The sequence below is a fragment of the Canis lupus genome, chromosome 23 (assembly GCF_011100685.1).
Source record: "Canis lupus familiaris isolate Mischka breed German Shepherd chromosome 23, alternate assembly UU_Cfam_GSD_1.0, whole genome shotgun sequence".
Classification (NCBI taxonomy): domain Eukaryota; kingdom Metazoa; phylum Chordata; class Mammalia; order Carnivora; family Canidae; genus Canis; species Canis lupus.
Window position 1 is genome coordinate 3,901,118 of NC_049244.1, and position 26,733 is coordinate 3,927,850.

General features: G+C 43.6%; 1 protein-coding gene across 1 annotated transcript in view; it reads right to left on the minus strand.

The window, feature by feature from the left end:
* Positions 1-17,414, minus strand: part of CRTAP (cartilage associated protein) — a 31,099-nt gene extending 13,685 nt beyond the window's left edge. Inside the window, exons 1-6 of the mRNA XM_038570329.1 lie at positions 16,884-17,414; positions 14,487-14,636; positions 12,580-12,751; positions 7,697-7,825; positions 3,230-3,375; positions 1,785-1,868 (exon numbers count right to left, since the gene is read on the minus strand). Coding sequence (XP_038426257.1) covers positions 1,785-1,868; positions 3,230-3,375; positions 7,697-7,825; positions 12,580-12,751; positions 14,487-14,636; positions 16,884-17,387 — 1,185 coding nt within the window. The 5' untranslated portion in view covers positions 17,388-17,414. The remainder of the gene's footprint in view (positions 1-1,784; positions 1,869-3,229; positions 3,376-7,696; positions 7,826-12,579; positions 12,752-14,486; positions 14,637-16,883) is intronic.
* Between the last annotated feature and the right edge of the window lie 9,319 nt (positions 17,415-26,733).

The following is a 26,733-nucleotide window of genomic DNA, read 5'->3' on the forward strand; positions in this document are numbered from 1 at the left end:
CCGTTTAATGCAATCCCTATCAAAATACCATGGACTTTCTTCAGAGAGTTAGAACAAATTATTTTAAGATTTGTGTGGAATCAGAAAAGACCCCGAATAGCCAGGGGAATTTTAAAAAAGAAAACCATATCTGGGGGCATCACAATGCCAGATTTCAGGCTGTACTACAAAGCTGTGGTCATCAAGACAGTGTGGAACTGGCACAAAAACAGACACATAGATCAATGGAACAGAATAGAGAACCCAGAAGTGGACCCTCAACTTTATGGTCAACTAATATTCGATAAAGGAGGAAAGACTATCCACTGGAAGGAAGACAGTCTCTTCAATAGATGGTGCTGGGAAAATTGGACATCCACGTGCAGAAGAATGAAACTAGACCACTCTCTTTCACCATACACAAAGATAAACTCAAAATGGATGAAAGATCTAAATGTGAGACAAGATTCCATCAAAATCCTAGAGGAGAACACAGGCAACACCCTTTTTGAACTCGGCCACAGTAACTTCTTGCAAGATACATCCACGAAGGCAAAAGAAACAAAAGCAAAAATGAACTATTGGGACTTCATCAAGATAAGAAGCTTCTGCACAGCAAAGGATACAGTCAACAAAACGAAAAGACAACCTACAGAATGGGAGAAGATATTTGCAAATGACGTATCAGATAAAGGGCTAGTTTCCAAGATCTATAAGGAACTTATTAAACTCAACACCAAAGAAACAAACAATCCAATCATGAAATGGGCAAAAGACATGAAGAGAAATCTCACAGAGGAAGACATAGACATGGCCCACAAGCACATGAGAAAATGCTCTGCATCACTTGCCATCAGGGAAATACAAATCCAAACCACAATGAGATCCCACCTCACACCAGTGAGAATGGGGAAAATTAACAAAGCAGGAAACCACAAATGTTGGAGAGGATGCGGAGAAAAGGGAACCCTCTTACACTGTTGGTGGGAATGTGAACTGGTGCAGCCACTCTGGAAAAACTGTGTGGAGGTTCCTCAAAGAGTTAAAAATAGACCTGCCCTATGACCCAGCAATTGCACTGTTGGGGATTTACCCCAAAGATACAGATGCAATGAAACGCCGGGACACCTGCACCCCGATGTTTCTAGCAGCAATGGCCACAATAGCCAAACTGTGGAAGGAGCCTCGGTGTCCATCGAAAGATGAATGGATAAAGAAGATGTGGTCTATGTATACAATGGAATATTACTCAGCCATTAGAAATGACAAATACCCACCATTTGCTTCAACGTGGATGGAACTGGAGGGTATTATGCTGAGTGAAATAAGTCAATCGGAGAAGGACAAGCATTATATGGTCTCATTCATTTGGGGAATATAAATAATAGTGAAAGGGAATAGAAGGGAAGGGAGAAGAAATGGGTAGGAAATATCAGAAAGGGAGGCAGAACATAAAGACTCCTAACTCTGGGAAACGAACTAGGGGTGGTGGAAGGGGAGGAGGGCGGGGGGTGGGGGTGAATGGGTGACGGGCACTGAGGGGGGGCACTTGACAGGATGAGCACTGGGTGTTATTCTGTATGTTGGCAAATTGAACACCAATAAAAAATAAATTTATTATTAAAAAAAAAAAAAGAAAGCTGTGTCCCCCTGCCAGTGCTCTGATTTTTCTTAAAATGCCTACAGAAACCGTATTTCTCAAAGTCCCCTTCTGTTTCAGGGATGACTTGGCCTTCAGGTGATTTCTGCAAAGATGTGAGTAATATTTTCTCTTAGCCAGACGTGTGCTAAACATGAAAACTTACCTCATCATCATCCATTATATTTTCCTTAGCAAAGTCATACAACTCTTTCTGGAGTGTAGTCACGTTAAAGAACTGAACTGCTTCCTGTTCAGACAAAAACAGAACAGTTTCTATGACCAACCCTTTGATGTCAGAACTGGGAGGAGGGGGAAACAGGGTATGGATTTCTTTAGGGGGTGATGCAAATGTTTAAAATTGGATGGTGGTCATGATTGTACAACTCTGTCAATCTACTGGAAACAATAAATTGTACATTTTAAAGGCATGAATTTTACTCTCTGTGGATCATATCTCAATTAAAAAAGAGTGGCCAGCCCCAAGTGAGTGAAAGAGTGAGACACAAAGAGACAGAGAGGGAGAGAGAGAGAGAGAGAGAGAGAGAGAGAGATTGTGTGTGTGTGTTGGCAGGGGAATGAGGTATGAAGGAAAACCTATATATGGCAAACTAGGGCAGCATATAAAAAATCCCAATGAAAATACAAGTTAAGGGACGCCTGGGTGGCTCAGTGACTGAGCATCTGCCTTTGGCTCAGGTCATGATCCCAGGGTCCTAGGATCGAGTCCTGCATCAGGCTCCCTGCAGGGAGACTGCTTCTCCCTCTGCCTATGTCTCTGCCTCTCTCTGTATCTCTCATGAATAAATAAATAAAATCTTAAAAAAAAAAATAGAAAGAAAATACAAGTTAAGGGCAAAGACTAATTAGAAAAGGTCTTTTAAAAGTAATACATAGGGATCCCTGGGTGGCTCAGCGGTTTAGCCCCTGCCTTTGGCCCAGGGCGTGATCCTGGAGTCCCGGGATCGAGTACCATGTTGGGCTCTCTGCGTGGAGCCTGCTTCTCCCTCTGCCTTTGTCTCTGCCTCTCTGTATCTCTCATGAATAGATAAATAAAATCTTAAAAAAAAAAAAAAAAGTAATACATAATCCCTGAATTCTGTGACAACACATGAAAAGCTGAGCTTGTCCATCAAGTGAATTAACTGATGGCCCATCCATAAACGAATCTACCTTGGAGTGTTAAAAAACAAGCAGGTGTATGAGTGTGACATGAAAAACGTTCATGATGAATTGTTGAGAAGACAAGGTGCACAACAGCAGGTAAAGTATGACCCTGTTTCTGTACATGCTGATATATAGATAAATAAATACATGCTGTATATATGAGCAAATACATAGCTATAAGGCAAGGGGTAAAGAAAAGGTTTGGGATTTCGAAGGAATTTCACTTTGTTAGCAAAACATTTTTGTAATGTTTGAAATTTGCAGTTTTTACTGATTTGGGAATCAGAACAGAGCAGTAAAATATTAAAAGACAAAAACAAAACAAAAAACAACAAAAACCCAGAAAAGAAAAAAGGATTTCCTTTCATGCATTCCAAACAGTCCCCTGAAAGTGAGAATGAAGAGGAGGCCCACAAACATGATGCCCAGCGCCCAGGCACCTACTGGTCTGGGCTGGAAATGCTCGTCCGAGAGGCTCCACTTGTCCCTGTGGTACTGGTAATACACCAGGTTCTGCTGCATGACCTTGTCATTGTGGTCAAAGAGCAGGTAGCTGACCGCACAGGGGGCTGCGTTCTTCAGGTCGTTCACTGAGGCCGGGGAGAAAAGAGAACAGGAATCAGCAAACCGTGCCCTGAAATTCCCATCGCCAACACAGCTTCCTAAAGGAAATATCCATGGGCAAGCCTCTTCTCCACACCCCTGGTTGGGAAAGCCTGTGATGCACCAGAAGCCTGCCTGGGTGAGCCGGTCACAGGCTGGGTCTCCACGGCAGCCCGGGAGCAGTTTTGAAACATAGAAGTTCCTCATTGGGCAGATGCCTTTGCAGAATTGTCTGCTATATTCTACTTGAGGCTCCGCTGACCTGAGCTGGGAAGACTGGGTCTCAAGGCCTGGACTGTCCTGGGGCTGAGGGAGGTAGGGAGGTAAGGAGGTAGGGAGGATGTCCTGGGTCCCCCCTGGATGACACCACAATCCCCAGATCCAGGCAGCCTGCCTAAAGCTAACTAAACCTAGAAGACCTAAAAGATGGTGGGCCTTCTGGGCTGGAAGAAATCTGAAGTCACTTGGTGTTGCCATCTCCTGGAAACTGGGGTTCCCACTTGTAGCATCCTTCCTTAGAGTTGCCCCATCTATGGCGGCACTTCCAGCATAGGGGATCTGCAGGGGTTGGGATTTGTTTTGGGGGTGGAGTGGGCAAGGGGAAAGAGGTGATAAACCACAAGCCCCTGTATATATGCTGGCATAGGACACTCCAATTTACAAACCACTACCTTTGCTAAAGGTCTGGTTGGCCAGGGTGACCAAAATGTGGGCATGAATACATTGTGCCACCCAGTGGGTGTCTGCTGTAACCACAATCTTAAAACGAGCACTTAAGGACACATGTTATTCACAAGGTCTACAAGGCAGGGGGAAGTACTTATTTCAAGGCCAATGAGGCTGGGGTTCAAGTATAAATAACATCTGCCCTCGCCCTCAAAAAATTCAGTGTGGTAGATAATCTAGACAGAGTTCACAACAGGCCCAACTTGCAGGAAGCTAATTTCAAGAAGTAAATATTACTCATACTGTTTACCTAAAAACCCAGAAAGCAAAGATTTTCTGCGAAGCAGGCAGCAGAGCTAGAGGTTTTGGTCTACTGGTGTTAAGTCATTGCCACAGTCTCCATATGCAGGGCGATTTTCAGAGTATGTGAGGATTCCAAGGACCAGTAAGCTGCCAGAGCCTGGAAGTATCTGAAACACCTCTAAACTCCCAGTGTTCTGGCTTTGAGCACACAGAAGCAGTTCAGAAGGCTAGAACACCTGACGGATTCTTCCCCAAGTTTCAGAGTCCAACACGGGGCCTAGCTCAGGAAGGTGCCAACACAGGTTTTCGTGAAAATGAGATAAAAACACCCGCTTACTCAAAACAACAACAACACTAGCTTATGTTTTCATCCACAGAAAACTTAATTTTTCTTAGAGATTTTATTTATTTGAAAGAGGGAGGTGGAGAGAGCAGGAAACAGAGCACAAGCGAGAGGTGTGGAAAGGCAGAGGAAAAGGGAGAAGCCGGCTCCTCACCGAGTAGGGAGCCCCGAAGGGAGCCCAATCCCAAGACCCTGGGATCATGACCTGAGCCAAAAGCAGATGCTTAACCAACTAAGTCACCCAGGTGCCCCAACAGAAAACTTCTAAAATGTGAATCCAAGATTGGCAAAGTGTTGATAAAAGTTGAAGTTCGGTTTGGGCATACTACAATTTATTATACCATCTCTCTAATGTATACTTTTGAATTTCCAGAATTAAGTTTGTTAAATGTACATAATTTCCGTAATTCTCATTAAAACAGGGTTCTTCCAAGTGTGGCTGAATGTAAGCAAATAGTTAATACTGGGATTTGGGGGAAGGGAGGGATGCAAATGGGTGGTTTGCTTTGGATGTTTCTCTGTATATCTCTGAAATGTTTGCTGTAACAAGCTTGTACTACAAGTCTTTTTGAAAGAAAGCACTAATCAATCACTAATACTAAAAAAGAGGGCTCTACGACCCAGCAATTGCACTGCTGGGGATTTACCCCAAAGATACAGATGCAGTGAAACGCCGGGACACCTGCACCCCGATGTTTCTAGCAGCAATGTCCACAACAGCCAAACCGTGGAAGGAGCCTTGGTGTCCATCGAAAGATGAATGGATAAAGAAGATGTGGTCTGTGTATACAATGGAATATTCCTCAGCCATTAGAAAGGACAAATACCCATCATTTGCTTCGACAGGGATGGAACTGGAGGGTATTATGCTGAGTGAAATAAGTCAGTCGGAGAAGGACAAACATTATATGTTCTCATTCATTTGAGGAATATAAAAAATAGTGAAAGGGAATAAAGGGGAAAGGAGAGAAAATGAGTGGGAAATATCAGAGAGGGAGACAGAACATGAGAGACTCCTAACTCTGGGAAACAAACAAGGGGTGGTAGAAAGGGAGGTGGGCGGGGGGGGTGGGGGTGACTGGGTGATGGGCACTGAGGGGGGCACTTGATGGGATGAGCACTGGGTGTTATGGTATATGTTTGCAAATTGAACTCCAATAAAAATACATACATACATACATATGTAAAAAATAAAAAGGAGGGCTCTTCAAAAGCAAAAACACTGCTAGTGAGACCTGTCCCCTTGACACTAGAATGCAGCCAAATCAATACTTGCTGGGGACCCTCTATGAGCTTAGTGTGTCTCATGTGAAAGGGTGTTCCTAGATTGTATAGAATAAGACTTGGGGCACCTAGGTGGCTCAGTCGCTGGGGATCTGACTCTTGATTTTAGCTCAGGTTATGATCTTGGGGTGATAGGATTGAGCCCCCTGTCAGGCTCCATGCTTATTAACAAGTGGCACTTGGCAATGTCACTTACAGGAAGAGGAGCCTCAGCATGGAGCCTGCTTGGGAGTATCTCTCTTCCTCTGCCCCTCTACCCAGCTCCCAGCTCACTCCCTCTCTGTCTCAAAAAAAAAAAAAAGAAGAAGTAGGAGGAGGAGGAGTTGGAGGAGGAGAAGGCTTCTTGTCTTCTATGCTCAATAATCTTTTACCTAAGAGTTGGTGCCAGGATTACAGTGGCAAACAAAAATTCACCCCTGCCCTCTGTGCAAGAGGAAGGACATCTGTTGAAGACACACCTCTCCCTCCTGTTGATCTCATTGCAGGATATCTCATTGCATCCTTAGGTGAGGTTCAGACTGTTGCAATAACAGATTCACTGCTGAAAGAGGCAAGTTCCTTCACTCATTAAGCTCTGGTGTAAGTGACTGCTACAGAGCCTTCTCAGAAACAATCCTGATTAGCAAAATTTAAAATTATATATATAGGGGCACCTGGGGGGCTCAGTGGTTGAGTGTCTGCCTTTGGCTCAGGTCAAGATCTCAGGGTCCTTGGATCAAGTCCCACATCAGACTCCCCATGGTGAGCCTGCTTCTCCCTCTGCCTATGTCTCTGCCTCTCTCAGTCTCTCATGACTGAATAAATAAATAAAATTTTTTAAATAAATAAAAATATATACATAGAGAAGAAAAAATATTTTTTCTTTTTTGTCCCTTCTTTAACCTTCAGCAGGCAAATCTTTCAGTGTATCCTGAAGAGGGGAGGTGAGAGGAAAAGGCAGGTGGCTATTGTAAGAGGTTGGACTCAACACATAACAAAACAGCCACAGTGGGGAAGGAGGGCTGTGGGTGCCAAGGTAAACCAGTCACTCCCAACTACACATCCCTGAATCCCCAGGACCACCCACTCCTGAGTGGGAAGGATCCTCCTGCACTCACCACTGCACTGAGGCACCTGCCACTCAGACGAGTGGCACTTGGCAATGTCACTTATAGGAAGAGAAGGAAAAGGCAAAGAGATATACTCTGAAGTCTGAACTCTGAATGACTTTCTCTCTTAACATTTGTTTCCCTTTGACTCCTTGGAATGTTCTGATCCATTAACTCGAATTTCAGGTCCAAGGAGGACCAAATGGAATAAAACTCAGTCTGGATGGTAAGGCTAATGATAGGGAGGAGATAATGCCATGTACTGGGGTATGAATACCCTAAGCATTCCCCACATATCAACTCACTTCATCCTCATGACAATTTCATGAGGTTAGTACAATTATGTCTAATTTACAGATGAGGAAACTGAGGCACGGAGCAGTTAGTAAGTGATGAAGATGAAATTTAAACCCAGGCAGTCCGGCTCCAGGGTTCGTGCCCTGAATCACCAGGCCTTGCTGCCTTTTTGTGCAAAGCACAGCACGAGGGCTATCAAAACAACCTTGACAGATTCTCTCAACAACCAGAGATAAGAGTTATTATCCCTATTTTTTACAGATGGGAAGCTGAGCCTTACGAGGATTAAGGATCTTGCCCAAGATGTTGTAGAAGATAATTACTTACATTTATAATAAGCAAACTGCAAATAATGATACATGGTAGCCACGAATTTCTCCACTGGATAGCCTCCTATAACTGGGGTGAGGTTCTTTTCACACTGTATTTTGCATTCCAGGACTTCTACATAATGATCTGAAACAATACACACAAATTTTCAGAGCAGTGCATTGATTAGTTTCTTATACTACTACTGCCCCCCTCAATGATCCAGGTAAAAGGCAAAGATGATAAAGGTAAAATATTGCAACTCTTATGATAAAAGGACTAAAATCCTTAATATACAAAGTTACTGAAATTCAGTAAGAAAAAGACAGACACCCATTATAAAGATGGACAAAGAAAAGAAACAGTAAAAATGGCTAATAAACATTGTGAAAAGATGTTAAACCTCATTTGTGATTAAGAAACACAATCCCACTTAAAATATGTTAAACTGCTAAGTTGGCAAAAAAAAAAAAAAAAAAAAGACAAAAAAAACCTGTTTTGTTGAAGTAGCTTGACACACACGTTGCATTAGTTTCAGGTGTAAAACATAGTGATTCCATGAGTATATATGTTATGCCATGCTCACCACAAGTGTAGCTACCACCTGCCACTTAAATCAGCAAAATTTTTAAAATTTGATAACAGTCAGTGTTAAGAAGAAAATGGTGAAACTTATACTCTCATATTCTGTTGGAAGAAGCAAAACAGGAACACTTTTTTTAGATAGCAATTTGGCAAAATGCATCAAACGTTAAAATGCACATATCCTCTGGCACTTCTAGGAAATTTTCTCTAGACACAGGCACACATGAGCACTGTTTGCAACACCAAACAGAGTTGGAAATAGCCTAAATGCCCATCAACAGGATATTGATTAATCAATTATGGTACATACAAACAATAGAATCTGTACAACCTTGAAAAGAGAATAGGTAGGCCTAAATATCAAAATAGAGAAAGATGTCAAAGGCTTCATTCAGTTCCCAGCCTCCCTTGCAGTGGGGCTGACGCCATATAACTATTTGTGCCAATGAAACGTGGACTGCAACAACAGATGAATGCTACTTCTACCACTTTGGGGATTGGTCCCTAAAATCCTCCCATATGATCCTTGGCCCCCTGCCTTTTCTCCCTTCATGCAGCTCACAGCAAAAGGCTCCAAGACGATGGTATACATTTTGTCAGCAAAACTGTAGAGGACAGGCACTCTCACACATTTTTGCTAGGAATACAAAATGGTAATTTAAAATACTAAATAGGGCAGTCCAGGTGGCTCAGCGGTTTAGTGCCACCTTTGGCCCAGGGTGTGATCCTGGGGACCCAGGATCGAGTCCATGTCAGGCTCCCAGCATGGAGCCTGCTTCTCCCTCTGCTTGTGTCTCTGCCTCTCTCTCTGTCTCTCAAGAATAAATAAATAAAATCTTAAATAAAATAAAATACTAAATAATTTACAGAGACATTTACTCTTTGAACAATCAATCCCACTTATGTTATATATCAATCCCACTTTGAAAACATACCTCCCCACTGAGTTAAAAAAAAAAAAAAAAAGCCTAAAGTTTCTGATTGCAGTATTACATGTAATAGCAAAAGACTGGCACCAACCAAATGTCCAAGAGTTGAATAAACTGCGCTGCATCATTTTCCCCACCCCTCAGTGGAATACTCAGTAGCAATAAAAAAGAATGACTATCTCTATGTGCTAGTTAGGATATATGGCTAAGTGGAAAAAGCAAGAGACAGAACAGTGTATAAAGTATGGTACCTATTTACTAGGAAAGAAACAAACATAAAAATACAGAAAAAATAGACATATATTATGTCTTACTATATAAATACATATTTTATATATATATATATATATATATATATATATATACACACACACACACACCTTTATAGGGAAAAAAAATCAGGCAAGAATCTTCAATATATGCTAAATCAATATGTGTGTGGTAGTATGGGAAGGAGTGGAGATAGAGTTTGATGAACAGCAAATTGTCCTAGTCTTCAAGTATCTCTTCACAAATTATTTATTAATATCAAAAGGAAAAACAGTATTGCAGAGAAGCTAGAAACTGGAAATTACCTTAACCAAATGCCTAAAAATTAACATCACTGGTAAGGGGCAAACAGACACCATGCACATCTGGATACCCTGAGAAGCATACTTCTGTAGTGTTCCAGCCAAAGATGCACAACCTGAATGTAATAAAAACCCAAATTGAGGAATATTCTAGAAAGTGACAGGCCTATATTCTAAAAAAATATCAATGGCATAAAAAAAAATCAATGGCATAAAAACAAAGGCCAAGGAACTGTTCGAGATTAAAGAACACTAAAGAAAAATGACAAATAAATAGGAAACGTGGTATTGGACTGGACTGTACTAAGAAAGAAAAAGTTGCTAGAGGACATTATTGGAATAATTGGCAAAACTAGAATATAAACTATAGACTGGATAAAAGTATTACATCAATATTAAGTTGCTTAATTTAATAACTATTATAGTTACAGTTATTATACAAAATATTATTATTCTTAGGAAATATACTGAACTATTATGGGGTAAAGGGTCATGATGTATGCAACATACTCTCAAGTGGTTTTGAAATAAAAATAATAATCATACACACAGTTACAGAGAGAATGATAATGTAAATGTGGCACAATCAGTGTGAAAAATTGGTGAATCTGGGTAATGAGTTTATAAGAGTTTTATACTACTCTTGCTGCCTCTCTATACATTTGGAATTATTTAAAAATTAAAAATTAAGGGGCACTTGGGTGACTCAGTGGTTGAGCATCATCTTTGGCTCAGGTCATGATCCCAGGGTCCTGGGATTGAATCCCTGCATGGAGCCTGCTTCTTCCTCTGCCTGTGTCTCTGCCTCTCTCTGTGTGTCTTTCATGAATAAATAAATAAAATCTTTTTTAAAAAATTAAAATAAAAAATTATTTTAAAATAAAAATTTTAAATTAAATAGATTCCTAAATTATCTATCTACATATAAAAATACAGCTATAGATACATATCTTAAGCATATCAAAGATAAAGTGATCTTTGCTTATTTTATGTCAAAAAAAAAAACTTTTAGAGGTATATAAGCCAGAAGCTAATAAAAATGGTTATCTTTGGGGTGAGTGGAATGGGTAAAAGAGATGTGGATAGAAGTAAGACTTCCTTCTAACTGCCTGCAACTCCTTCCTCCCCTTCAGCCTAGAAAAGATAATAATTCAGCTACTAGTAGCCCCAGGGTACCATTTTGCCCCCTGGGGGTTCAACTTCACCCACATTTCTATAAATGAATCCATCTTGAGGTATCTTCATGTATGTGTACCATCTATCTTCAAGTCAGGACCTTGACTTATTTTTTACAGAATATCCTTTTGTGTCTTTCACTATGTGCATATATGTTACCTATTTGAAAAGAAAAGAAAAGAAAAGAAAAAAAAAGAAAAGAAAAGAAAAGAAAAGAAAAGAAAAGAAAAGAAAAGAAAAGAAAAGATGAGATTAAGTCCAATGTAATCCATGAGGAGAGACTATTTCACTGGAGGTGAGAGGGAAGAGCCTACGGTCAAGACTGCCCGGTTTCAAATCCCGGCCCTTCCCCCTGAGGACTATCAGCATAGTACTTAAGCTCTCTAAGCTTCAACTTTCCAAGCTGTAAAATGGGGAGAAAGCTAGTACCTTTCTCACAGGATGGTAAAATTGAGATAATACCCATAAAAAGCATAGGACAGGGCCTGGCATCTAGTTAGAGCATAATAAATGTTACCTTTTCTAATAACTGCCTTTTATCTATAGTCAAAACACTTCAGCTCCAGCTAAGCACCCTTTATGTACCCCTCCTTTAGTCTGAGTGTAAGGAGTACTTCCTGACATAGGCAAGAAGGGATGCTAGAAGGAAGGACCTCTCAGCAGCAGAACACTGGCTAACAGGGGCCATGTGAGGTCCAGCATTAGCACCAGCAGCTGCCGACATTACAGAGAAAGAGATGACCAGACATCCTGTGCCTCTTGACACCAGAACTGAGCACCAACTAGGAAGTAGTCCTGTGCCCCAACCTCCACAAAGAAAGAAAATCAAACCTGAGCTTGATCAAGCCTCTACATTCAGCTACCAAGTTATAAGAAACACAGAGAACAGAGGACGAAGGGATACAATCAGCAAAATCCAGACTATAGGAATCTCTACAGTGCAAATGATCCAATTTTTTCAATAGCCAGGGGAAAAAACAGATCTAATTCTATGGATGAAAAGAGATTTAAGGGACAATCAATTTGCTACAACATTTGTGAGGCTTGAGGACGTCATGCTAAGTGAAAAAGTCAGTCACAAGAGGACAAATACTATAGGATTCTACTTATCCAAGGTACCTGGAATAATCCAATTCACAGAGATGGAAAGTTGAGTGGTGGTTGTCAGGGGCTGCGGGAAGAATGGGGAGCTGGTGTTCAGTGGGTACAGAATGTCTGTTGGGGAAGATGCAGTGATGAGTGGTGGAGATGAATGGTGGTGATGGCTGTACACCAATGTACAAGTACTACACACCACTGGACTGCACCCTTCAGGGTGGCGAAACCAGTAACGATTTATAGAACATGAGTCATGTTCTCTTGAACATGGGTTGCTCTTCAACCCATTTTTATTTTTCCAAAAGCCTATAACCGAGCAGGGCTGATCTGGTAGATCCCCCTTCCAGGCCTGTGCTTGAACATGGTACTCAGGTATTTTGCCAGAAGGCCCTACTGAGTCAAGGGTACGTATTACCTACCCAGCCAGCCACTCACACTGAAGCTCAAAAGTTCCTGGGAGGTCACCCAAGCCACTGGGAAGGCATGCAGGTGCCCCAGGGCAGCTGTCCCATGTATGCGTAGAACACAACATGCCACCAACCTGCGATGGAAAGGTAGAAGTCCTTGAAGTCCTTGATCTCCCTGGAGCCCTCGCAGGCTGCGAGACACTCGTAAAAGGCTTTGAAGAAATCGGGAAGGGCCAGCTCCATGTCAGTGACAGACGTCCTCCAGTTCTCACCATTGTAGGCTCGCACTGCTCGGATGAACAGGCTCTGGAAAGCACGGAGAAGCGGGTGAAGCTCACACATGAGCAGGCAGGCCGTCCAACCAAAAAGAGCCAGACCATCATGCAGTTCCACTCTCATTAGTTCCAAGAAAACCATACTGACACTTCATTAAATATGAAACCAAGCGGGAAACTGACACATCTAGCTTTTTCTATCCTATGTACAATGGTACACTTCTTATTTAATTCAAAAAGTAGGAGATGCTTGATAATAAAATTAAACTCAAATCAAGAAAAAACAAAAACCATAGTGCCAGAAACCAGGGAAGTAGCTGCCAGAGGTCAGTGCTTGGGACACAGGCTTGACTGGAAAGGGGCCTAAGGGAACATTTTAGGTGAGATATAAATATTCTATATTGTTATTATGGTGGAAGTTACACAATTGCATGCCTTGACCAAACTCATTAAATTATACACTTAAAATTGGTAGATAAATTTTAAATAAGTTACACCTCAATAAAGCTGATTTTTAAAATTGAAGCAGAGAAAAGATAGACGCTTGAGAGCAGGTGGCAGATACTCTTTCCCCAACGGTTAAGTATAAAATAGGCATGCTGTGCATCAGTACTAGTTACCTGGGGAGGGTGGCCATGTGCCAGGTGGTAGAAACTTCAGAGAATTTCTGCTAATTGTTGACAGGATCAGAGAGAGAAATAACTAAGGCTGAGGAAGCTGCTTGGTGTCACAAGAAATAAGCAGAGATCTTGGGTACACGCGCGACCCTGAAAACATGGAAGGTCCAGGGCAGGACTGGAAATATGGCACATAATATGGCACATTCCATTTGGAGTTGTTTTTTCAGTTGCTCCAAAATGAGGGTGTCTAAGGACCACCCCTCAGACCTGAACTTTTCACCAGGCTTCAGGGGTCAGGTAAAGAGGGTGATCTCCCTAAAATTCCTGAGCAGGTGGCAGCCCCTGGAAATAAGGAAAGCAGCTAACTGAACTACTGGCCTAGAGGCTGGGTAAACGAGCAGCCACTGCAGGCAGCTGGAAGAAAACCACACATGGAGAAGGAACCCGTGGGCACGTGGAAGGGCAGCCCCACCACAGCCAGCAGGACTCCAAGGAGGGAGAGAATGGGCTAGCCACATGCAGTTAGGCACAGCACACTGACCTTGGGCTCTCAGCTCCGCTTCCCAAGCCAGTGAAAACCTCAGTGAAAAAGGTAAAAAGGCAGAAATCCTTTTCACAGGAGAACAGAAAAGGAACAAGCAACAGACAAGACATTGCAACAACTTTTGGAAGGACAGAAAGCCAAATTATCACAGAAGAGGGTCTGGCGGGGAAGTGACACACCCCTCACGCACACTACACACCTGTTAGCTTTTGTAGGCACTAGTGACCACAGAGACTGGTGCTAGGCGTGAAATAGAGAACAGGGCTGAAAATCTGAACAGGGCTGTTGGAGCACCGTGTTTCCTCGCACACCCACCTGTCCACCCAAGGGATCCCACCTCCCAAAACTGCTCCTCACCAGAAACTGGTGATTGATTCCAGAGCCTCTATCTATGGAGGGCTGGAGGATCAGGGATCAGACACAGCAGAGTGGGTGCTGAGGCACAGGGCCAAGAACCAAAAAGCAGGTGAAGTCTCTGGCTCAGCTGTGAGGCCCCCTCACCTCTTCCCAGACTGGCCTAAGATGACAAGAGCTGTTCATCAAGACCCGCTTTCTCAGCCACTCACACTGCAACTACCTGCTATGTAAAAACCCAGATGTACCTCGTATGACTTGGTTTCCAGGTCCTTAATGTAGTCCTCAGCATCAGGCAAGCTCTTGTAATACGCCATATTTCTCTTCATCATTTCGTCATCAGGATGCTTCAGTAGAAAGGTATGAGCGGCAGCAATGGCTTTAGGAAGATTATTCGTCTGAGTACAACAAAGAAAGAGATCTACTCAATGGAGGATGAGCTGCGATTTTTGCTAAACAAGAATGCTCAGTCCTTCAAATAAACCTGTATTTCAACACAGTGCTTCCAGCTGAGGGCTCAGTGACTTCCATGGCCCATCAAGACTTGCACTCTGTTGCTCTCCAGCTTCCGATGGGGTTCACAAGTAAGAAGCCCCAGTGGGAGCCTGAAGGGAAGCAAGGGGGTAAAGTTGGGTTACATAGTCTTCTGCCTCCCTTCCTTCAGCCACCTTGGGCTGCTAGTGCCCCCTTGACTAACGGTCACAGCTCCTCGTGAGGTCTCCCTCCTTCCTGTTTCCTGGAACTGTCCTCTTCCATGCTCTTTCTGGCCCAGGGGTAGGGAGTCACACCCACCATAACTAGTCTTTGTAAATAACCACCTTTCAGATGCCTGAGTGGCTCAGTGGTTGAGCATCTGAGCTCGGCTCAGGGTGTGATCCCAGGTCCAGGGATCAAGTTCCGCATCTGGCTCCTCACAAGGACTCTGCTTCTCCCTCTGCCTAGGTCTCTGCCTCTCTCTGTGTGGCTATTGTGAATAAATAAATAAAGTGTTTTTTAAAAAAGAAAAGAAAATGTAAACATCGAAATATCGGAAGAGAAAATGTAAACATCGAAATATCGGAAAAAAAAAAAAAAACATACAGTAACACCACCTAAGATCACCTAAGATCACTTCTTCAGTGACTTTCAGTTGGACTAACTAAGAGAAGATTCTGGCTTGCTAATAAAAATCCTTAACCTTTCCTGTCCTTTAAGAGATCTCAAAATACCAAGACAGACGGTGTTTTACTGACTTAAGTGATTGTTATGAGACCTATAAAAGGTTTTGAAGAATAGCTGTGACCATCCTAAACTTTGAAGACACCATAATGAAGGAGAAAACCTTCACCTTCTAGTCGCATTAAAGGAAAATACTCTTGCCCTCCCCCCATATCACTTGTTTCAAATTCATCTGTAGATAAAAGAAATCAGCTTCTACTATTCTCCAGTTTTAAAAATAAAACATTTCCCCCTTAATTATATGACTCAAAAAGCTACACAACAAATTAAATGAGTCATTCTTTTGCCTAAAATATAGTGCTTTTATGAGCCAGCCATCATTTTTTCAATGTCCTAAAGCTTATTAATTTTATCCCCTGGTTCTATTTTAAGATTTTTTTTTTATTGCCAGGACAAACATTCACAAAGCCAACACTTTATATAAAAATGTAAGCACAGGAATAACTCAGCTTTTCACCTACTTAGAGGTTTGTGCTATTTTATTGCTCTTATGAATGCAACATGAGGTGGCTCTGTTTCAGAAATATGAAACACAGATCCTGCAGCCCCAAGACTCAAAGAAACGCTTAAAAACAAAACTACTTCTACCTCCAGAGTCAGGAATATACTATGAATTTTTTTTTATGAATCTATTTTTGTAGTCATTAAACTAAATGCAGTATATTCCTTTTAAATCGTTATAAAACAGAAAATGGACTTTGAGAGGGCTTTCTTGGCACGACGTGGTGAAGACCCGCCAAGTTAAAGTCACTTCATCCACTAACAGGGAATTCAGCCCATTCTTAAAACTTGCGGGTCCCAGGAGAAAGGACTCCAAGGATGAAGAACTGCAATTTGTGCTATTTTTAGCCAGCAGTCACAGAATTTAAGCAGCCACAAGGAAGGAGAGAGACAATCGTGTCAAATCCTAGAGGAGAGAGCGGAGAGCGCCAACCCCGAGGAGTCCCGGTGCCCGGCCCGGCCCTTCCAGGCAGGGGGTGTGCTCCCAGGAGCCCCGCCCTGGCCCGGCCTCGGGCCCCTTCTCTTAGACGGAGCTAGCCGGCAACTCTGGTCCTCTTCCCGTCTTACTACTGAAAGTCGCCACTTCCTTGAGAAAAAGGAGTTTTAAGGAGTCTGGCTTCAAGTAACAGGTAAAACGTAGCAGGCCTTGTTGGGTGCCTGGGAGTTCCGCGAACGTCCTCTCTGTCCCAGAATAAAAGTACTTTCATCCCTATTTAAGATGAAGGAGGGGGGACAGGATTTGGAGGCGTCTTTGACAAGGCTAGTTGGGGGCAGGCAGGATGGGGACTGGCGGTGCGAGGCCGCCCCGGACGGAGGGGGCGGGGGCGCAGGCCCGGAGGGCGGGCCCGGTCCTGGGGGCGGGGCCCGGTCCGGGGCGGGGCGGGGGCGGGGCCGGGGCGGGGCCGGGGCGGGGCGGGCCGACTTGCCTTGAAGTAGGCGAACTGCAGGAACTTGTAGGGCTCGCGGCGCTGGAAGTCGGCCAGCACTTCGCGGCTGGGCTGCGACTGGCGGAAGGCGGGCAGGCCCTGCTTGCAGCGCTTGAGGCAGTGCGCGCGGCGCAGCAGGCCCCGGAAGAGGCGCAGCTCGGGGTAGCGGGCGAGGCCGGCGGGCTCGGGCTCGGGCTCGGGCTGGGGCTCGGGCTGGGGCTCGGCCGGGGGCACCGCGCTGCAGTTGCGGTGGCAGAAGGCCTCGCTGTCGCGGAGCAGGCGGTGCAGCCGCAGGCTGATCTCCAGGTAGCCCACGCTCTCCGCCCAGCGCTCGCCGCCGTACTGGTCCAGCGCGTGGCGGTAGGCCGACTCGAGCGGCATCAGCTCGTCCCGCGGGAAGCTGCGGAAGCTGTAGCGCTCGTACTGGGCGCGCCCGCCGCGCGGCACACAGCCCGCGCACAGCAGCACCAGCAGCGCGCCCGCCGCCCCGCGCGCCCTCTCCATCGCGCCCCGCGGCCGAGAGGAAGGGAGGAAGGCGGAGGACGGCGCGACGCGGCGAGCGCCAGGCTCGGGAGGCGGGGACAGCGGCCTCGGCCCGCCCCGCGCTGCCGCCCTTCCGCACCCAGCGGCCGTCGGGGCGAAGCTGCGGGCGCGAGGAGGTTGCCCCGGGTGCGCGCCGCCCCTGCGCTCTGCCCCGCCTCGCCCGGGCTCCCGGGCTCCCGGGCTCCGCGGCGCGCTGGTGGGGAGCTGGCGGGCTGCAAGCCACGAGCGGCCCGAGCGGATCACAGCGCAGCTTTGACTTTCCCATCCCCTAGAGGACCCGTGGAAACGCAGACCTCTAGGCCGCGCTCTCCGAGCGTTTCACTCCGCGAGTCTGGGGTGAGGGTCTGAGGACTTGCACTGCTAACTAGCATTCTGGGGGAGGCTGATGCTGAGGACCCAAGGCCTACAACTGTAACACTGCCAAGGACCTGACATTTTAGGGAGAGAGAAGGAAAAAAGTAAAAATGTGCGTGTCAGGGCACTCTGTAAACTATTTAGCTGATCAAGAGGAAGATGCACACACCTTGAGTCTGGGATTCCACTCTTCCAAATATGACCGAGAAACTCGTCTGTGCACATCAAAAGATATGGATGCAATGTTAAAGGCAGAACTATTATTTTTCTAATTCTTTAAACTTTTTTTATTTTTTAAATAAAATAATTTGCAGAAAAGTTGCAAAGATAGTACAAACAACTCCTATGTACACATGACCCACATTCACAAATTGCTAGTATTATGCCATATTTCCTTTATATTTACCTATATACTTGAGAGCAGGTGGCATACATTAAACCCACCTGATTCTTAATCTTTCAGTTTGTAGGTCATAAAAACAAGACAATGATCAAATCTAGGAAATTTCCCAATACTTAATCTATATTCCCTATTCCAGTTTTGCCAACTGTCCTAATAACGTCTTTTATGCACGTTTTCAAGATCATGTAATTAATGTATCTCTCTTCGCAGTTTAGTGGTCTCTAATCTTTTAGCTTTTCTTTTCTTCAACTTTTCTCGTTTTGCCATTGACATTTTTCAATAATACAGGCCAAAATAATAATGCGAGCCTCTACACAACTATTAGAATGGCCAAAATACAAAATACAAAATGCTGACAAGGATGTGGAGCCGCAAGAACTCTCATTCATTGCTGGTAAGAATGCAAAATGGTCCAGCCGCTATGGAAGACAGTTTGGCAGTTTCTTACCAGACTAAACATACTATTACCACACCATCCAGCAGTTAATGGCATTTGTTAGAATTTACTGAAATGAGTGGAAAATTTATGTCCACACAAAGACCTACACACAAATGTTGACAGCAGCTTTATTCATAACCACCAAGACTTGGAAGCAAACAAGATGTCCTTCAATAGGTGAATGGATTAAGAAACTGTAATTTATCAAGGCAATGGAACATTATTTAGCATTAACAAGAAATGAGCTATTGTGCCACAAACAGACATGGAGGAAATATAAATGCATTTTACTAAGTGAAAGAAGCCAATATGAAGAGGCTTCTCCATCCAACTGTATGACCTTCCAACTGTATGACCTTCTGGAAAAAAAGAAAAACTATGAAGGCAGTAAAGGGATCATTATCAACTTTTTCCTCAGGGAACTCAAAGTCGGGAGAAGCCAGAAAAGTAAGCCTTCAATGACCCTCCCCTTAGAACTGGAATGATGACAGGGATGGAGTCCCATGTGGGCCCCAAAGAGGGCTGGGTAACCATCTTAAACTGTTCTGTTATCACAGAATGCCACAGAATGGGTGGCTTATAAACACAGAAATTTATTTCTCATAGTTCTAGGGGCTGAGAAATCCAAGACTAAGGTTCTAGCAGATTCAGTTCTGGTGAGAGACTATTTTCTGGTTCATGAATTCACAGTCTTCTCACTGTGTCCTCGCATGGTATGAGCTCTCTGAAGTCTCTTCTATAAGGACACTAATCTCATTCATGAGAGCCCTATTCTCATGATCTAATTATGTAAAAAACCCCAAAGACCATCAAATACTATCACGTGGATTAGCTTCCAACATATGACTTTAGGGGTGGCACAGGCATTCAGTCTATAGCACTGATCTAGACTGGAGCAAGCGGCCCAAGGCTCAGGAGACAGGTGATTAGTGAATCTGTGGTATCGGGATCCCTGGGTGGCGCAGCGGTTTAGCGCCTGCCTTTGGCCCAGGGTGCGATCCTGGAGACCCGGGATTGAATCCCACGTCGGGCTCCCGGTGCATGGAGACTGCTTCTCCCTCTGCCTATGTTTCTGCCTCTCTCTCTCTCTCTCTGTGACTATCATAAATAAATAAAAATAAAAAAAAATCTGTGGTATCACTCAGATGGCTCTGATACAGCAATTATACGTATTGTGATCACATTACCACTGATACTCTGACCTAGGAGTCTCAAAATGAAAAATATCACGGGGATATTTACTTATGTTCAAAATGAAGTGGGCCAGATGGATGGAGATTGTCACCTACTAGAGGGACCAACCCTGGCTAAAGGATGGCCTTCTGCTGACTACTGTTACCCTGAAGGGGCTGAGGGCCTGGTCTTGTGAGATCTGATCTTTGAAGAGAAACTGGAAATCCAGATTACATAAACTCTCCTGATTAAATGCAGACAGCTCTAGCAATTATATAAAATATAAGACACTTTTGGACCAACACGGGCCTTAAAACACATAGCCATTCTGACCATAGCTGGTTGCAACCTTCAACTGAACTAGCAAACAACTGATCTTTTGGAGAGGTGAGCCACGGCTACAGACAAAGAAGGTGAGCTAACTCTACAGGCCCTGGTGAAGGAGAAACAACAGGCCCAAATATGAGAGAGAAAGGAGCAACCTCACAAAGTGCAGCGGAGACATCCTGAGAAACAGATGCTCTGGACAGTAAGGCAACAGAAAGAAGATAGAATAGAGTGTTTGAAACAAATTCATCAATGTTTTCCCCTAAGTCAGGTCTCACTTGGGACATTTTATGTTTCAAGACATCTCAGGCTCCTGGAAGGGATTTTGAGGACATGAGGACAAGGACATCCTCACATTTATGACTGCCACATGGTGTGATCCAGGTCCTGATACACAGTTGCTGACTTTTGTTAGAACTGTGGACAAACTGTTGGCCAATTATTTCACAATTTTACCTTTTTATTGTTTCATGACCATACCCATCAGTTGGTTGCACAACCTAACCCCGGAATACAAGTCTCAAGACTTTGCATGTCATGTCCTTGTGAGAAAGATAAGGATTTGCTACTCAGCAGAACTAACTATCCATGTCTGTAGGCTGGAGACTTCATTTTTTAATATATATTTTTAATTGTTATTATTTTTAGATTTTATTTGTTCATAAGAGACAGAGAGAGAGAGAGAGGCGGAGACATAGGCAGAGGGAGAAGCAGGCTCCCTGTGGGGAGCCCCATGTGGGACTTGATCCGGGGTCTCCAGGATCACGCCCCGGGCTGAAGGCGGCGCTAAACCGCTGAGCCACCTGGGCTGCCCTAGATACATATTATTATTACCACTTACCCCTAAATGTTTCAGTGTATTTTCCCAGGACTCTGGGATCACACCTTGAGCCAAAGGCAGAGGTTCAACCACTGAGCCACTCAGATGCCCCTTTTTTTTTTTTTTTTTTTTTTTTTTTTTTTTTTTAGTAACTTTGTATTTTGACATAAGAATTCTTGGATGCCCTATACCTAATTAATCAGTAGTTAACATTTTGCCTTATTTGCTCCATAATTGGCTGTCTCATCATAGACATGTAATATGTGTGTACACTATGTTTAGTATATAATTATATATATAAATAGATACATATTATTTTTTTAAGATTTTATTTATTTATTCATGAGAGACACAGAGAGAGAGAGAGAGAGGCAGAGGCACAGGCAAAGGGAGAAGCAGGCTCCATGCAGGGAGCCCGATGTGGGACTTGATCCGGGGTCTCCAGGATCACGCCGGGCTGAAGGAGGCGCTAAACCGCTGCGCCACCTGGGCTGCCCTAGATACATATTATTATTACCACTTACCCCTAAATGTTTCAGTGTATTTTCTAAGAACATAGCCACAGTATCATTATAAAGATTAGAGTTTTTAATATTGATACAATATTATTTTTTAAAGATTTTATTTATTTGAGAGAGAGAAATAAAGGGAGCACAAGTGGGGTGGGGGGCAAAAGGAGAGAGAGAAGCAGGGAATCTGATGCAGGGCTCCATCCCAGGATCCTGGGATCATGACCTAAGCTGAAGGCAGACATTTAACCCACTGAGCCACCCAGGTGCCCTGATACAACACTATTTTTTAACCCATAGTCTATATTTAACTTTCTTTAATTGTCCCCAAAATGTCTTTTTTATCTATTTTCCCCCCTTGGTCTGAGATCATGCATTGTTTTTAAGTGTCATGTCTTTTTAGTGGAGGCTTTGTTTTTTCCTTGTCTTTAACATATATCATTTCATATAAACCCTATCTCAAATTACAATTAATTTTTTTTAAGATTTTATTTATTTATCTGACACAGAGAGAGAACCAGAGAGCACAAGTGGGTGGAACAGCAGAGGGAGCAGGAGAAGCAGGCTCCCCGATGAGCAGGGAGCCTAATGTGGTGCTCCATCCCAGGACCCCGGGATCATAATCTGAGCCCAAGGCAGACGCTTAATGACTGAGCCATTCAGGTGACCCTATATTACAATTGTTTTAATAGAATTTTCTAAATACTAGAAAAGTAAAGTTAAATTTTTACACTGAAATACAGGTCAGAACTGACATTGGGACTTGAAATTTGCTGAATAGTGAACCTTCGCTAGGACCATAAGGGGAACTAACCAACCTGGTCAAAGTGGTTGAGATTGATGCCTTTGTGGGAAAATCCCTGTTAGCATAGAAAAACAGGGTTTTTATCTGTGTTATTGGGCCACACATCTCTCTCTCCTTCATTGTTCTTAGGCTATCGATGAGGCCTCTGTGCTTCTCAAAGGACCTTTGGTGAAGGATCAGTTTTGTCTCTGGTTATCAGTGCTTTTCTCCATGTTTCAAGGACTAATCCTACAGTAGAAATATAATAAAAATAAATAACTAGGAAAGGATATAAAAATAGACATACAAAATTCACATCTTTTTTTCTTTAATAGATTTTATTTTTATTTATTTCTTTGAGGGAAAGAGAGCACAAGCAGGGAGAGGGGTAAAGGGAGAGGGAGAAGCAGGTTCCCCACTAAGCAGGGAGTCTGATGCCAGACTCCATCCCAGAGCCCTGAGATCATGACCTGAGCCAAAGGCAGACACTCAACCACTGAGCCACCCAGGTGCCCCTGTGCTAAGGACTTTTTGTGTGTGTGCTAAGGCCTTAAAAATTTTTTGGAACTTCATTTTGCAATAACTCAGACTTAGAAAAAAGTTGAAAAAACAGTACAAAGGATTCCTTGTTTGATTCCCCAAATGTCGGTATTTTACCATATCTGCTTTATTGTTCTGCATGTATGTATATATGCATTTTTTTCTGAACTGTTTGAGAGTTGCAAAGGTGATGACCTCTTGGTTCCAAAAAACAAAGACACTCTTATATAACCACAGTGTATCAAAATCAATAGATTTATATAAAACTATTATTTAATTAATCTTCAGATTTTGTACTCTTATCAAACTCAAGAAATTAACGTACAAGCCTAATTCTGACTTCATCAATTGTCCTAACATTCTATAGGTGCCAAATGTCTTGTAGTCATCACCTCTGCTAACTTCCCCAATTACCCATTGAGTCTGATATTATTATCCCTATTTTACCAATGAAGGGACAAGGGTCGAGAGAAGGTAAGTAACCTGCTCACAGTCACACAGATATTAAGAGGCATAGCTGGAATTTTAATTCAAAGGGGCCCACTTCCAAAGGCCTTGCTCTCAGTATTGGACCAGGGTTGCAGAATTTGAAAAGGACTCCATGATACAATGAGAAGCAGTTGGTGCTTTAGGCATGAGAAGAACTTGAGAAGGGAAAGCCAGTGATTATTTCTCAGTTTCTCAAGGAAATGCCCAGTGGGAAAAGAGAAAGGAGTGAACAAATGGAACTTTAGCTATTTTGTTACACAATAGAAAAGGTTTTTCTGAAACACTTTTTAAAAGTAAAATATAAGTTTTTAACTTATTTTAAAAAGATACAGAAAGTGACACAAAAAATAATGATTTATATTATGGATAAAACCCTTGTAACTGCCCTCCAGTTCAAAAAACAAAACTCTCTTGCCTCCTAAACCCCCAAAAATCCCTGCATGAGTTGGGTCTCTATCTCAGCTTCTCATCCCCATAAGTAACCACTATTCTTGACTTTTATAGTCATTTCTCCCAGTGTTTAAAAACCAGATTAAGGTTTTTTAAGGATCCAAAAGTTGTGCAAAATAATGTTAAAGAAAAAATTATTCTGACACCTGTTAAGATGGTAAGGAAGACTCCCTTCAAGATGTTGTAACGGGAGGGGGCACCTGAGTGGCTCAGTTGGTTAAGAGTCTGCCAGCATTGTGATACCTGGGTGGTTCAGAGGTTGAGCGTCTGCCTTCGGCCTGGTCCTGGGCTCCTGGGATCGAGTTCCGCATCAGGCTCCCTGCATGGAACCTGCTTCTCCCTCTGCCTGTGTCTCTGCCTCTCTGTGTGTCTCTAATAAATAAAAAAATCTTAAAAAAAAAAGAAAAAAAGAGTCTGCCTGCCTTTGGCTCACTCATGATCTCAGGGGTCCCAGGATCAATCCCATGGATCAGGCTCCCTGCTCAGTGGGGAGACTGCTACTCCCTCTGCCCCTTCCCCTTTCATAAATAAGTTAAAAAAAAAAAAAAAAGATGTTGTAATAGGGGAGAGAGATAGGTTTCAATTCTTCTTCTTCTTTTTTTTTTTTTTTTTTAGGTTTCAATTCTAAGTAGAGCAAAGACAGCTGGGGATTTATAGTTGACCACCAGAGTGAGGTGAGGGGTTTGTGGGAAGAAGAAACTTACAACAGGGGATATCAGAAAATTCTTGCTAAGGGCAGGTCAAGGACTTAGAAGTCAAAGGCAAGGAATGAGGAACTTGATCAGATGTCAAGAGTCAGGTAATCTTCCCTAAACTGATTTAGCAGGATTCTTTGCTAAGATCAGGCAATGCAGGTCAGGCAAGGATAGGAGGAGCCTAACTAAAAAAAAAAAAAAAAAAAAAAAGGAGGATCCTAACTAAAGTTTGGTCTGGGAGAGAATGTGTTAATATCATAATTTAACGTTACATTTTATTTTTCAAAATAAGGATTTAACAAAATAAAATATTTAAAACAAATGAATTTAGTGCTGTCAATTATAACTAATAAAGCTGGAAAAAATTAAATATATGATGTATACACACACACATACACATAAATAGAAGTATCTTATGATCCAGCAAATACTACTACTGGGTATTTACTCAAGAATACAAGAACACTAATTCAAAGGGATACATGCATCCCTATGTTTATAGCAGCATTATTTACAATAACCAAGATATGGAAATAGCCCGAGTCTATCGATTGATAAATGGATAAAGATGTGGTAGCTATGTATGTATGTGTGTATGTATGTATCTATCTATCTATCTATCTATCTAATGGAATATTATTCAGCCATAATAATGAAATCTTGCCATTTGCAATGACATGGATGGAGATAGAAAGTATAATCCTAAGCAAAATAGGTCAGAGAAAGACAAATCATGATTTCACTCATATGTGGAATTTAAGAAACAAATAAACAAAAAAAAGACAAGTGAAGGGGGAAAATAAGAAAGACAAAGCAAGAAACCGACTCTTAATTCTAGAGATCTGATGGTTACCAGAGCGGTGATGGAGATTAGGAACTCACTTGTAGTGATGAGTTGAATCACTATATTGTACACCTGAATCTAATATAACACTGTATGTTGGCCAACTGAAATTAAAATAAAAACTTTAAATAAATAAACTGGAAAAAAAATGAAAGCGATTTCCCTCTAAAACTCAGTTTCCATTAAAGCTGAAACTCTTATAGTGTCAGTGAAGGGAAGTGGGATTTTTCAGAGTTCCTGAGGAACCAATCAGGAAAAGGTTCTTTAAAAATATATATATATTTATTTATTTATTCATGAGAGACACACAGAGACAGGCAGAGACAGGCAGAGGGAGAAGCAGGTTCCATGCAGGGAGCCCGATGTGGGACTCCATCTCAGATCATGGGATCAGGCCCTGAGGTGAAGGCGGACACTCAACCGCTGAGCCTCCCAGGCGTTCCAAAAGGTTAACTGAGGCTGCAAAGGCTTTTTCTTCCCAAGTGTAAAAAGATGTAATACTACTTCACACCCATTTGACAGATTCCCTGCATTGTAAAGATGCTGAGACTCAAGTGCAAAATTGAAAGGTGGGAGATGTCGCTTCTCTTCTCTCTCAAAATCCAACCATGAAGTCAAAGTAAAACCTCTGCAAACCTGGGTGCTTTGAGTTTTTTTTTTTTGTTTGTTTGTTTTTTTTAAGATTTTATTTATTTATTCCTGAAAGACACAGAGAGAGAGGCAGACTCCAGGCAGGGAGCCCGACGTGGGTCTCTATCCCAGGACTCCAGGATCACACCCCGGGCCTCAGGCGCGCTAAACCGCTGGGCCACTGGGGCTGCCCCACGGGTTGGTATTCTAAATTGATTTTGTCGCAGTTGAACCTTCCTTACCTCTAAAGGAATCAGTCACCTGCACGGTGGTTCTCAAATTTCAGCACGCACTGGAATAACCTGGAAAATCTGTAAAAACACAGATTTCTGGAGCCCTCCTAGAGTTTCTGGTTGAGAGTTTCTGGGATGATGCCCTGGAACTTTAATTTCTGAGAAGCACCAGCTCTACAGTCGGCCCAGTGGCCGCACTTTGCGGACCCCCGGGTGCAGGTTTGGGAACAGCCGAGGCAGGGCTGGCCGTCCACCTCCTCCGCTCTCCGCGTCCCCTCCGGGTCTCTCAGGGCGGCCCAGCCCCGGGGCGCGCTATCGGGCTGCGGGCAGTCGGGCCTCGGACTGCCCTGCCCTGCCCGACTGCCCGGCCCGCGGCGCCCGCCAGCAAAACCCACAGAACCCGCGCCGGGAGTCACGCGGCTGCCGGGGCCCCGGAGCTCGCCCAGCGCCGCCTCCCGGGCCCCCCCGGCCCTCCCGGAGGCTCCGCGGGGCGGGCGGGGCGGGGCGGACGGGGCGGGGCGGACGGGGCGGGGCCAGGCCGCGGGGCCTCCCCGGGTGCCGGGGCTCGGGCAGGCCCGCTCGCCGACCGCGCAGCCGGGAGGGACGTGGCGACGGCG